This window comes from Numida meleagris, chromosome 6 (genome assembly GCF_002078875.1).
Source record: "Numida meleagris isolate 19003 breed g44 Domestic line chromosome 6, NumMel1.0, whole genome shotgun sequence".
Classification (NCBI taxonomy): domain Eukaryota; kingdom Metazoa; phylum Chordata; class Aves; order Galliformes; family Numididae; genus Numida; species Numida meleagris.
The window spans coordinates 47,040,956-47,055,649 of NC_034414.1; the positions used below are offsets into that span (position 1 = coordinate 47,040,956).

The 14,694-nt window shown below is 40.0% G+C and overlaps 1 protein-coding gene across 1 annotated transcript; it reads right to left on the reverse strand.

The window, feature by feature from the left end:
• Window positions 10,884–14,135, reverse strand: LOC110401936 (alpha-1-antitrypsin-like). The gene is given in 5 exon segments (XM_021403501.1): window positions 10,884–11,090; window positions 11,838–11,985; window positions 12,551–12,609; window positions 12,612–12,823; window positions 13,484–14,135. Coding segments are annotated over 5 exon segments (1,278 nt in total).

Here is a 14,694-nt window from a genome sequence, read left to right on the forward strand (position 1 = left end):
GTGGCATGTTTTCTGTACGATCAGATGTATTAGAGCATTCTGAATAGAATGCAGCAGCTACAATTTATAATGATCTTGTCTTATTTAAGCAATATTTTATCATTATCTTCCTATGTGTTTTATATTTTTCCTTCTCACTATAAGTATGTGCAGGAACATTTGTAATTGTTTGTAGCAGATAGATATTTAATGATATAGAAGTGATGCTCCAAAAGTAATGCCTCCTATTTTATTATGTTGGCTCACAACATCAAAGGCAGGTGTTGGTGGTTTGGAAGTAGAGATTGAAGCTTCCCACCAATATTCCATTCCATTTTGTTGCTGTGTGACAGAAGGCAGCAGAGGGTCACTCTGACGAATTGGCATCTGACATGGAAGTGCAGGTAAAGCCAAGGTGCAGAGATAAATTCCTCCACAAGGAAAAAATGGCATGCACAGACATCCATTGATGCTTGCTGAATGTTGATGGAGACCAAGTGATGGATGTGAGTGCAGTGAGGCGGTGGGTAGTGTGTTTCACCAGTAGTGACAGGGACAGTGATTTGCCGCCACTGGAGTAGATTGTTATGAGCACAGCATGCAGGCTCTTGTTCATCACCAGCGAAAATGCATAGCTCATGGTGGTGCCTATGTTGAAAATTTGTGTTATATAGCTGAGAATTCACTCTATCAAATAGTGTTATTGTGCTCTTTGTATCTGTTTTAGTTTCCATGGAAATAAATAAAGCTACATACAAGAATATGTAGTATATAACATTATAATTATGTGGGTAATAATCAATACATCTCTGAAGTCTCCATGGTGACTCTGCACTATGAATGCTGCTGGGAAGTCCCAGTGATAAACCCCTGCCGGGTCTTGCTGTACACGTATCTCACAGTGAATTGTCTATGCACTCTTCAGTATCATCTCAATGAATTTTCAACATTTTACAAATGGCATAATTCCATCTTTACAAGTTTCTTAGAGTATAATTAGCACTGAATTGCTTTTATGCAGGCAATCAGCCATTGGCTCTCCAGATGCCATTTCTTCGGGAAAAAAATCCCACTTCAAGTATTTTTAGGCAAACATGAAGATGTTTACTTTTGAGGTTTACAGACAGCATTAGAAACTTGACATATTTGGGGTGAGAAAATGTCCAAAAAATCTAGGTGGATATCTGGTATTTCTAGTATTAGTAGAGCTCCGAACTTTGCACCCATTGCATTTCTACTTGCATTTTTGCAAATTATGATCATTTAGAAGAGTCCAACTATTGCTGTAAATGATATAACAAAATTGGCTAAGATACCTAATTTCTGTTTACTGTCTGACAAACAAATGCTGCAGACCCGCGCTTTTCAGAGAAAATGTGATTGCACTCATTTGCTCACAAATGCTCATCAATGTTCACTGTTTTGCAACCAAAAACTGTGTGTTCCTTCTCTGTGAAAAGCATCAGGCTGGTTTCTCTGGAGGACATAGCACACCACAATTCCTGGTTTAGAGAGACCTCATCATTTTTCTGGCTCTACCCATGAAGCTCCAAGTACATGCCCCTCCCATTGGGTAACTGACAGTTGATCAAGCAATTGTCACGTGGTGGGCTGCTAGGTATGCACATTGACTGCATAATGGTCCTCTCCTTCGAGATGACCCCCATTAGTCAGCTTGAATACCCAGCAGGAGAAAGGTGAAACTTATTTGCTCAATAAACTAAATTCATATTTGAAAAACCAGTGTGGGAAGAAGGGGAGATTTCTAGTAAAATAGAAGTGGAAGAAAAACATCAAGAAACAATAGCTAGCCCATGAAATGATGAACTGCAACATGGAAGCTGCAGTGTCTAAAGCACACCATTTATAACCTCTTTCAGTGGTGCATCTTGTCCTTAGGCTTGAAACATAACACTTTATTGAAGTCCTTTTAATGGAGGCAAAGCAAATGGACTGGAGTTGTTTTGCCTCCATCCCTGTGACATTTGAAAAGGAGCTGTCTAACCTGTTACAATATTAAGCAGGGTCTTTGCTGCGTATCTGAAGTGATCCGTGATAGCAGAACTTAGATAGAAGAACAATAGGAGTTGACTAGACACTGGAAGCACTGCATGGGGGTGGCCACTGGCTATGCTTGGCTGGAGCTAAGAACCCCAGCTCCGTCACTGTTCTGTCTGCAGGGGATCCCCTCCGTTCAGGGCACAAAGTTCTGCTGAGAGCAACTCAAGTGATCTACTTTCAGTTTGAGAGTTTAACATGAGTTAACCTGGATACGAATGATGGAGCTGATGATACCGCAGCTGTGTGTGATGTGGACAAGGTGCTCCATGAAGAAGGATATGTGGCTTTCTTTTGCAGGCTAAAACCAACCAAACTCTGTAAGCTGTATCTTCCTTTGCTGCCACTTACAGTGCTGTCCTATAAAGAGAGAAAGTAAACAGCAAATAATGCAATTACTGTGAAGATATTTCACATAGATTGAGATGAATATCTAAATTTCTCCCTTGAGCTGGTAGTGTTTCTTAAGTTGAAGAACTATGAGCTAAGAGTAAGAGAGGATGAGTGGTATTATTACTCCTGCGGTACAGCTTTGTCCTTTTAGTAAAAGCACATTGGGCCCCTGGTACCTTTTTACCTGACAGCTCAGTAGCCAAGGAAAATTAAAAGTGGCCAGGCTTTTAGCACAATCAGAATAAAGACTAACTGGCACTCTAGGTGTCAATTAGTGATACTACTGAGCCATCCTAGACCATTTCCTGTTTTTGTCTGTGCATAAAGCAGAAGCTGCTTTCAGTGAGCGGTTCAGAATGGGAGCTAGCTGACACTGGACAGGGATGTCCTTCACTGCCTCTCAGGTGACTGCTATCTCAAATGTCTAACTACAAGCACTTGGAAGAAGGAATGAACTATCTCCTCCAAACGAGATTCCCTGGACCCATTCCCACCCATGGGGCCTCTGCTCTGACAGTCTCCATCTGCTGAAGTACAGATAGCTGTTTCCTCTAAAAAAAGTAGGTACTGAGCCTCTTTACAAATGAAGACTAATCGTTCCTAAAAATCCTACAACTATTTTTTTGTAGTCATTGATTCATGTTTGCCACCACTGCTTCACTACAACTTTCATTAAAATTTCATTTTCACAACAGTGAAAACCTCATCTACCTCACTGACTGTCTAAAGAAGAGCTTCTTTGTGCAGGATAGATTAACATTGCTTTAGTGAGCTTTGTCAACTGCATGTGAATGAATTAATCTACTGAATGAGTTAATCTATGAAACAGATAGCCAATGTGAGTTTAATGTCCCTAGCTACTAAAACAAAACAGTATCTGCAGTGTTTTTTAAAAGACCCTAATTTGTTCATCTGACCTTTACAGATTTTTGCACTGTTTTTATATTGTTTGAACAGGCTTAAACAGTAAGCATGCTGTTATACATTAAACAGAGCAAATAGAGTTATTACAGTAGCATTGCTCTTCAGGACACAGATAATACCTGATGCATGCCAGCATAATGAATAGGAAAACCAGCATTTACTGAGCATTCTTGGATCCCAATGGCTCCACTGTTTCTTGCCGTCTCCCAAGGTTCATGCCAGGAATGAAAGGCTTTTGAATTTTCATTCAGCTTCTCTTGGACAGATGCTGATAGACAGTGGCAAACAGTCTCCTTCCCCTGGTTTTCTGATGCAAAGTCTTCAGAGGAAAGCCAACAGCAGTATGGCTTCAAGATCGAAGGAAAGGCTCAGAGTTAATGGAGAGCAAAACAATGTGCAAGAGATGGCAAAAATTCCTGTAATTCGGTCCAGACTGTCGTAGGAAGACCAGGGCAGAGATGATCAGATCTGTTAGTTGTTAGTCGTGGAGGTACACAGTGGTGAAGAGCACAAGTCATTGTAAAGGACTTTGTTTCAAAGATACTCAGAGGAATGTAGAGTTGTTAGTAACAATGAGGTCAGTAAATGCTTGGGAAATCTGGGTGCCCACACACACAAATAGCTGTGAATGCAGCTGTATTTAAAAAAGTGATATCAGTCATGCTTTCATTTGTGTGTACCTTTATACAGCCTTTGCCGTTTGCAAGTCCAACGATTGTGTTGGTGAACTTGCTGGGTTGATGTCCACTGTGTGCCTGTGTTAAACCAGTGGCAGTCTGGGCTGGCGCTGTCACTTGAAACCAGCAGCCAGGTGGTTGTGAAAATGAATATAGGCACAGGATGCGAGTGGCAGATATTCCTTTCCTCTGGACTTCCCAAATACAGATTTTCATCTCTCAGACCTATGACTTCATCTTTACATCGTTAGCATTATCGTTGCAGTGGTATCATTGCAATTGCTTCTCTTCCATTTCTAAACTCTTCAAAAACTCTCCCCACCTTTTCTGCCACCTCCCATTCAGCATCAAAAGGTCAACTCCCATTTATGATTCACCCCTGATGATCATCACCATTAGTTTTGCCAGACAAATACTTTATTTTACACTCCATATCCACTGATCTGCAAACTTATTTAAAATAATCTCTCTAATTACTCCACAAAAGTCTCCCATTTGAAATGAACACCAAACCAATAAAAATGCAGCATAATGAGTATTCCTTATGGTGTTGAAGGAGATGATTAGGAAGATTTATCGCTTTCCACTCTGCAGTAGAAGTTAGTAGGTTTTAAACCAGAATGAAGAGGGGAAAATTGTTGTCTTTTATTTGGGGTATGATGGCTCCTTCCACGTGACTGCTCTGGGAAAATGCCAAAAGAATGATTCCCCCTGCCCTTTTCTACCAGCTGCTTAAGATGCCAATGTTACTGCCTGTGGGGGAATTGCAAAACTTGACCTCACTGCCCATGGATAGAAATATAAGGGGAAGGAAAAGCCTTCAACTTATACATGTCATCAGGCCCCAAGCAAAACTAGGGAGTAAGTATTTCTCCCTTGCAGAGTAGATATATAGGGGCAAAAGGGCTTAGTAAATTTGTTTGAAAATGTTTACGCAAGTTCTTTTCCAAAGGGAGTGAGAAATACACTGCCCTCTTACTACCATGCAAAAATTGAGAGACCAGACTGCGCCTTGTATTGCCATGGCATACGTTTCCGGCCTGTTCTGGCCTCAAGTGTAAGTAAGTATAACAACTTATAAAGATTTGTACTCCAGTGATTCTTTTTTTCCACGTTTATGTAGTACTCATTCCAAAGGGCCTTCTATATCTGTTTCATTTTCCCTTCTGTAAAATAAACAACACAGCTTTACTATGTCTATGGGATTTCACCACTCAGGCAGGAAATCACAGAGTGCTCGTGGGGCTCACTGTACTTTCTACTCAGACTGGACCTCATTTGGGCTTTAACAAGTATTTTACCATCAGGAAAAAAACAAACATGATCCTTAGTTATTTATAATGAAATTCTTTGTTTAAAAATCTTTTGAGAAACTGTGAGAAATGAAGCTAAAACAAGCGAAAGAGAAACATTTATTCATTGGTTGTGTTTAATAGTTATTTAAAGTTTTTGGACCATGGAAACCTTATTTCCACAGTGTTGTATCTACCTTGTAACCAGCTGACTGGATTCATCAAGCAGTACCCACAATTACTGATGCACTGAAAGTTTTATTAGCTAGTAATATTTCTGCCGCAAGGCAAACATGAGAAATGAATAGAAACTGGTTCTCTTTAAATAGACTTTAGGAAAGCTAAAGTTCTCTAAGTTGTTTTTATAAACTCTTTCTGTTGTTACAGCAAGGCGCTTGCTTGTGTTTTAGATCAGTTCTGGATCAAACTGTTTCATTTTAAACCCCACAGAAATGAATAAATCTTCTGTTTCCTTGGTGCACTCAGAATTCTTCCCCTGAACTTCCATGCTCAGTAGCTGAGCCAGAGAGCAGGATCATGTTTAAGTTATATCTAATTTACTTTCCTTCTGTAACGGCAGGGGGAATGAAAGAGATAAGGAAAGTGATGGGCTTTCAAAATTGTTCCTTGAAATACCATTTTTTTTAGTTTAGAATTTTTGATGTCATTTAATTTAATTAAAACATAGAAGAAGACTTTCACACAACTCATCCTCAGCCTGCAACCCTTATGACACCAGACTGTTGTGAGGTAAGTATTTTTTTTGTTCAATACTGATTCTTCCAGGGGAAAAGCATCATGATGCTCTTTCTTCTGTCCCCATCTGTGTGCATGCATTGGTCTCCCCAACAGGACTGTAGAAGAGAGAGCAGGGACATTGGGGAACTCAACATCTCAAGTGTAGTAGAATGTCATTTGTTATTCTGGGAAGGAGGTTTTTCTTCCATATAAACTGCTTCATCAGGATCGGTTTGATCACTTTCTGAACAGTCAAAACCCTTCATTTACTGATTTTTTTGTTTGGTCCTATGGTGAATTTCAGTGATTTGCAGACTGCTACTCACAGAACAGAATAGCTGATACTCATTTTGGAGTATTTTATTCTTGAACGAGGGTTCAACAAGGAGGATTGTGAAGACACTGTGCATACAGTGAACAACACAGACCCTCTTGCAGTCTGGAAAAAAAAATTCTGAAATTAAGCAGAAGTAATGGATTTCTGTGTCCTTTCTTAGTGCCATATTTAAACACTAGAACAAATTGTACTTGCAGTACAGTCAGTATAAATCTGTAGTTCCCACTGACTTCAAAGCAGTACGAAGAAGTGCAAAATTTTGGAAAAAATGTAACGTACTTGCCTAAAGGCTCACAGGTTTGTGAACTGGGACTAGGACATTCATTGGAAAGCAGTAAAAGAGCTAGAAATAATTACAGCTTTAAAGAGCTGAGAACTTAATGATTCCCCTTCTCTACAAGCTCCCCTGCACGTTGCCTGTACTGCCATGTCTTTAAAGAAATATAGCTGGCAAGAAAATCTTCTTGACTCTGCAAACAATAGCTGTTGGCTAAGTCAGCAGTTTTCCCAAGGGCTGATGGAAAATTTGCTGCTTGACTTCTCAGCCACCAAGGAGCTCTGGGTGTTGCTAGAAATAATTTTTGAGTCACCAAAAAAATTCCGACAGCAGCCAAAAACTTTTGGAGCAATTCTGAGTGATCCAGGTGGATTAGTGGCACTGGCCACACCACAAAGAAAGGCTTTTGAGTCACCTCCCTGCCGAAGCTGTGGTAGCTTTGATCACCTCAGGGCCTGAATGGGGATGAAATGTATCCTGTACTGTGCAATGGCAGCTCCTGAGGCTGTCAGCAAGTGTCCCCTGGCTCTGAAAAACAGGCAGAGTAGGGTGAGCAGCACCCGTCAGCTCACCATCCACTGACAAGGTAGATCCAAGCAAGGTGGGTGCTTTGTCTTCCTCCATGGTCTTACGGAAGTCCTATGACACACTTGTACCTGAGGTCCTCAGATAAAAAAAATATACTCCCTTCTTTTCAGGGTAGTTGTAAAGGTGAGACCCTCATAAACTGAGAATTACTGCAACCCTGCTGAAAATTGTCACTTGAAAAATTGGGAACAGAAAAAGTTAAAAGCTGTTGTAGCATATTAAAAAAAAAAATCTTAGCAAATGGCAAACTGTGTTTATTTTTCTATGCTTTTCTACTTAGGCATATGTATGTTGTTATTAATTCAGTAAGTGCATTTCAGAAAAATCAACAGAGTTCAGAGTAACTTTGAGAGGCAGCGTGCCGCTGATCAAATATGCCAATCTGCAGCCTGCACCGTTCCGTACTGCTTCTCATAACCTTTATATTTGATGGATGTCAGGTCATATTATTGGAAACAGAAAACATAAATAGTGCTCAGATAATTTCCATTCCCACTTAGAACTGCCTGTAGGCAATGCCAGGTCAAGCTCCCTGTGACTCTGGCAAGAACTGTGCTGTCTCTGAGCACCTCGGTAACGGTAATTTTCTATGACAGGGTCTTGATACCAAAAGTAGCAGAGAGTGGTGCTTAGTGAAGGCACAGAAAGCCCTTCCTGTCAAAATATATGCAAAATGGAGGTAAACCAGTGTAGTTAGGAGTCTACTTTAACCCCTTACTGTGCTTGCAGATCCCTTGCAGATCTGAATACTCATGGATGGTAAGGGTTTGTGGTATGTATGGTATTATTTCAGGCGACAAGAGAAGTCATAAAACACCAAAATCCATATCCCTGAGTCTAATTACCTGCAGGTGCTTTGCTGGTGGAGGACAAAATGAGACATTATCTTGTGGTAACATATGGGTACAGCACATCCTCATTTGACTCCACATACAGTATCTGAGAATTTTAGGTTGTTATTCTTCTTGTTTACAGTTGTAAGGAAGTTAGAAAGCCATTTCTGGGAATTATTCTCTCCGTTGAAATATTTTTTCCATCTTGAATATCTGCTTTTAATCAATAGGGCAGCAACTGGACTTGCACTATTTTCCATAAGAAAACCTCACAATTCTTATAAGCAGAGAATCATGAATTTTGCAAAGGTTCCTATTTCAGATCTCTTGTATTTATAATTAAGGAAAAAGAATGAGATTGTCTCTGGCTTTCATTTTCCAGAAGTTTCAGAGGGGAAGGCAGAAACTGAAGTAATATGAGCAGTTATCCATTTTCCTTCATTCTTATCTTTCCTCTAATGTGTCTCAAGCTGTGCACAGTTAACCACTAACCTAAATCCCACCACTCCCAAAGCAGGTGAACAACGATTCTGTAGCTGTTTGAGAAGTTTGGATAACGAGCGTGGTAACTTGGCACCCCTGTGCAGAGCTGAAATCCTTGGCTTAGCTCCAGGAGTGGAGACTTGCTTCTTCAAGCACTGCTGGAACAATTGATTTTATTTTCCTGAGAGCAAAAATGAATTAGACAGGCATAGCTGACTAAGATTTTCTGTGGAACACTTTTCAGGCCTCAATGTATTCCTTTCTTTAAAGTACAGAGACAATGGGATGATTATAGAGACAGTATTTTGTGTTAAGTGCATCTTTATGTCTGCATGAATAAGCTGACTAGCACCTTTTATTTGCCAGTAGGTCTGGGATAAGGTCTGTGCTTGCCCATGTGAAAGTCTCTATTACCTCTCATGACAAATTAGCACATTCCTTAGATTCCTGTTTTCTCCCATCCATATGACCTGTCATGACATATTCAGACCCAGCCTCATTCAACATTTCTGACCCAGCCTCGTTAGAAGCTGATACTCTCTAGCAATGGCTAGGAGCCTGGGTCCCCCACAACTCCAGTTTTGATTCCTGTCCCTCCTCAGCTGGAAAGCAGAGCTTAGACTGGTGGTTTTGCTTACTGGTAGAGGTATTGTTGATGTGTTTGTGAAGCACTTAGAGGCCTATCATTTCTTGAAGCTGAGAGGACACACTAAAGAGATCAAAACAGCAATTCATGACAATTCATTAGTGCTATCTAAGTGTTCTCTGCCCCTGTTAAGTACCACTACCATTAGTTATCTTAGGACTGTGTTTCTAGAATCATCCTCTGCTTTTTCGTGTGGCAACAAAGAGGTCAACCTGATGGATACCTAGAGAGGACACTCAGAAGGAAGGACTGTTGTTAATCATCTTCCTGTTTGTCAACCAAAATTAGTGGGTGGCTAACTACATTCGGCCTAGTACCCTATGGAGATAAACAGTTTGGAAGGGCAAGAATAACGTGATTTTTCAGTAAGAAGTTCTGTGGAATGACTGACTCGGTGGCATCCAGAGGAAGCAGTGAATAACTTTTGATGGAAAAAAAGGAGTCGTTTCTAGAGGAGATAGCTGACGGAGAATAACATCTGAATCATGGAAGAACAAAGCTGAAAAGAGAAGCAACAGTAAAACATCAATTATTTAAATTAAGCATCATTACTTTGGAATTTCTGGACCATAAAATCTTGTTAAAATTCCTACAATTGTTTTTGAGTTACTGATGTGAGCAAGCCATGAGAGAGTAAAGAACTCAATGGCTCCAGAAAAGCTGGAAGTCAGATGTGGCTTCCTGTTGTAGCAAGAAATTCACGTGATCTGCCACTCATCAGCTGTATTTCCCCAAGAGAAAATGGCCTTAGTATGCAGGCTCTACAAATTAATTTAGCAGTACATGTTTGATTTTGCTTTTTTCTTTTCTTTTCTCTTTTTTTTTCCTGCACAGACAAAAAAACAGGAAAAAAAAACAATGTGCTTGAAGAGAACAGCTTTGTCATGAAGGCCCAGTAAATTCAGTTCTCTCATGGAGCCCAGGCATTACTGCATGTGCACAAGAACTTTAAGGGTGACCGTTAGTGCAGTGACATTCAGCTTCCACTGGCATAGAATCTGACTTCTTAACCAGACAGAAAAGATGGGCCTTTTAATCTAGAGCAGCTAATGAGGAATGGAGATGGGAACAAGGAGTCTGTGCTGGTAGGAGACAGTAGTTGGGCTGGAGGGAAAAGGGTTATGCTGAACTTAGGAGCATCTATCGTCTAGGCAAGGAAAGATTTCAAGGGTTTGTGTTTCTGTTTCCCTCCTTAGCCACCAATTACTTAGAAGGTTTCAGAGACAAAGACGACTTATCCTGGAATTCACAGTGAATCAGAGAGGGGAAGGATGGTTTCTCAGCTTACGCTGGTAGATCCGTGAAGTTTCTGACATGAGGACTAGACATACAAGATGTGGGAGACAGAGAAATTTTCAGCTGGGAGAAGGGTTTGTCTGCATGCAAGGGGCCACGACACCAGCGTTGATTGAATGAGGTAGGGAAATGTCTGTAAAGATCCCACTGCTGTATATTTATCCTGGGACATTTCACAAACATGGCCTTCTTCCGCTTTTCCCTGCTGTCTGCTGAAAGAGAAGAATAATATAATATAAAATTTACTTCTTTCTTTTTAAATTTTTAATAAGGGATCAATTCTGGTCTTTTTTTTTTTTGCAAAGAACTCTTTGAGATGTGTACAAGCTCTCTTCTCTGTTGTGGAGTTCAAGTGCTCTGGCCTAGTCTTCCTTGGCATCTGGGTTCACAACTTCCCCCATGAAGAGGATGCTGTATGTGCTTTTGTCAAAAATCATCATCAGGAAGGGTCTGTTGAATTTGATTTCAAGAGGACTAATCAGTGCAGAGAAAACCTTCATTTCTACCATGGTCACTGCAGCAGCCTCTGTGCCATTCTCATTAACATCCAGCTTGGCCTTGTGAATTGCCTGGAAAGGAAACAAAAATTAAACATCTAGGCACAGAACAGTGAGAAGCAGCTGGGGACAAACAGGTTTGCTTTAACATTGAGAGAAGATAGTTTTCAAAAGACAGCACAGAATGAACATAGAAGTTGTGAGAAAAAGATTCCCTTGTTCAGTTTGCTCTGAGTTAAAAGAAAGCTTTCTGTTTTACTCTGGCAGAGTCAAACTTCACTGCTAACAGACTGGGCAGCATGCAGAGCATTTATTGTTCAGTGCTTTCTTTGAGTAAGGTCTTTTCCTTAATATTTAACACCAAGGAGAAATGTTTTCATTTTCCATCAATTAATGTATGAACAAAAACTTTTTTTTTCTGTTAACACAATAGTGACAAACCAGTTCTGAGGTGCTCAGCTAATGCAGTATGAAAGGCATATTCACAGAATAAGAATGACCATTCCCAAATTAATGTCATAACTATGACTCTAGTAGTAATTATTTATGCAAAATTTTTGTGACATTTTTCCCATTATCCTTTCCAAATCTTTTCTCTTTGTCAGAAATTTTAAAGTGAGATTGTGGGATAGTTATGTAAGAAACAATTTATTGCTAACTGCAAAGAACAATAGCCATCTAACCCCTGAACTTCTTGCATTACTGTCAGTGAGCCATGGCTGATATCTAGAAGTGGGATCAGCCTATTTTTGAAGATAAAACCAGCATGTAAGGAGGGCCAGCAAATTTCTTGATCACCAGCCCTGCTCACATACTTACCTTGGAAACTTTCAGGAGGGTATTTTTTGCCATTCCAGAGAAATCAGCATTGTTACTGAACATGTCCATCACACCCATTTTCAAAAACAGCCTCTTGACATCATAAGAGTCAGAGATGGAGAATTTTGGAAGATACAGGTCAATCATTCTTTTTTTTAAAAAACAAACAAAAAAAAAAACAAGGAAGGAAATTGAGTTTACAATCAAAAGATCCTTCAATACAATAGCTGATATAAGAGGTTTGAATCCATGCCAGCTACCTGTGGAGCATAGGCCTGGCTTTCTAAGGTCTAAATATATACCACATTAGTGAAGCAGAAATTGAGGTACCAGTCCTAACCACCCGCAGTCTGATCAGAGGTCATCCAGACTGGAGAAAAAGAAATTTCATTTCTTTTCAGTTGGATCCTCCCTTGTCTAGACGGGTTCCTGAGGGCTGAGTTTGCAAGTGCAGGATCCCCGCTGTTGGCAGCATTCCCACTGCTGCATCTGGGGAAGCTGAGGAGAAGGTTCCTCAATGTGCAAAATCTCCTGATACTTCCTTTGAGGTGAGGGAGCTGCATGAGGTGAGGGAGCTGCACAATGCAGTGTTCCTCAGAGCTGTGTTTAGCAGCTCCTTGTGGCATCCTATGATTTACCTTGCCTGCATGAATATTTATGGCCTCTTTAGTGCTTAAAAAAAAAGCAGCAGTGGAAAGAAGTCAAAGGATTACCTTCCTTCAAGTGATTGGCTCCAATTAGACACTGTATCTTTTAGCAGAGCATCCTCCACCAAGGGTTCATATTCCCTTCATCAGGCAGAACAAAAAAGGCAGAAGCATTTCCTTTGTATGGTATTTCTACTACCCAGCAAGACAAATTCTCATCCCTATGGGTGTTATAGTATGTGCTTTGATACATCATTTTAACCTTAACAGAATGCTTGGCATCCACAAAGAAGTCATCGTCTCTGGTATCATAACTTTCAAATGGTTCTTCCCAGTAGCCTTTTGACAAAAGAATGAGAATAGAGCTGAATAAGCTGAAGAAGTGACAAATAAGTGCATAACACAATAGTTGATGCTCAGGGTAGTAAATTTGAATGATAAAATCAATTACTAGCCTATCTCAATTTAAGGATTCTTGTTCCCTGGCAATGAGAGAAGCTTTGAATCATTTCAATTGTTTGAATAAAAATCACACAAGGGAAATGCACGTTGAGGAGAAGACCTGAGCCTTCATCTGCTAAGTCAGTGGTGAAACTTCCATGAACTGACCTTATGCATTCTCTGGAATTTTATTATGCATCACTCATGTATCATTTTGATTGTGTCCTTCACAGCCAAACAACTGTGCCTTTCAAAAAATGATGATAAGCTCCCAAGCTCACCCTTTTTGAATACTTTCAGCTCTGAGCCTCATTTGAGATGATACACTATTGATTGGTACTTCTATCTATTCTTTTTTTCCTTTTTCTTTTTTATTCATAAAATATGATTCTTTATACCTGACTTTCAAATATTTCCTTATGTCATTTAAAAGAAGAAGGATATATTTTAAATTGGATGGTAGTGTAGGTTCACCATGGGAAAAAAACCTTGATCCTTGGGTTTGGATCAGACTTCCAGAGCCTATTTATATAACTGTAACCAATGTTTTTCACTCACCTTTAAAGTAAACGTAGTTAATCAGAATCATCATAGTATCTTTATCAAGACTCTCCAGTAAGTCTATAAATTTTCCAAGGGTCTTGGCTTTTATGTAGTTATTGATTTCCTCTTTAGCATTTTCAGAATTTTGGAAATTCATAGAAACAGCTTCAGAATAATAAAAATTTGTGACATCATCCAAAAATTTTTCTTGCAGTTTCAGTCTCTCGTCTATAAACAGAGTATTGCCCATATTCAACTGAATCTCTCGGTGAGGGTCATTCAGCAGCTGGAGGAGATGCTGGAAGCCCTCATGGATCTCCTGTTCTTCCATCTCTGTCAGGTTGAAGGTGAGGCATTTGTGCAGCTGGCTGAGTGTGTTTGATCTGGCCCCCAGGGAGAGCATTGCAAAGGCAGTAGAAAGGCTCAAGGGAGAGAAGAAAATGTTCTTGTTACCTCCCTACTGTATGACCTGCTTGTAAAACCTAAATGCAAATTCAGTGTTGCTGGGGGCTATCTTGATGTGAGCCAAGTTTTCACCTTTCTCATGGGAATGATCTCCTAGGGAATGAGGTCTCTCTTTCTTCCTCTGGTCACTGTAGTTGGGCTTAGGAAGAGCCTGGACTTGAAGTCCAACAAGAAACAAACACAAATACAGTGTAGACTTCATTTTCCTTTTGGACAATTCTGTTGACAAAAGAGAGAGTATCTTGTAGAGAATGTTATCTTTCCTGCATAAAAACAGTTTATTTTGTATTCCAAATACAGATTTTCATATGCCAGTGTTTAGGATTGATGCTCTATTTTCTATTCGGCCTCATGGCTAGTCCATTTCTAGCCTGTTCTATTTGTTTCCAACCAAGATACTAACATGACACCACCAGGGAAGAATTGATTCTGCGTAGGTTTTTGTAAGGTATCATATCTGAAATTGTCCTTGTGTCTGACCAGCATGACATTATTGCATTTCTAAGGGTATCTGTGTGCATGATTGAGTTTACATATTGCTCCTATGCATTTGATGAGCACTTTGGCAGAGTATAGAAGCCATGATCTAGTGATGACTTGGGTTTTCATGCACTGCAGTAATACAGAGAAATCGTCACTTATAATACAAGAGAATCCATCTGATACCTCACCATTTAAACTGTATCTTTCTGCCTCTGGTGCAGCAGCTCTGAACTCAAGAGGTGTGTCATGTCAACATGTTATTTTACATGTTTCAGTAA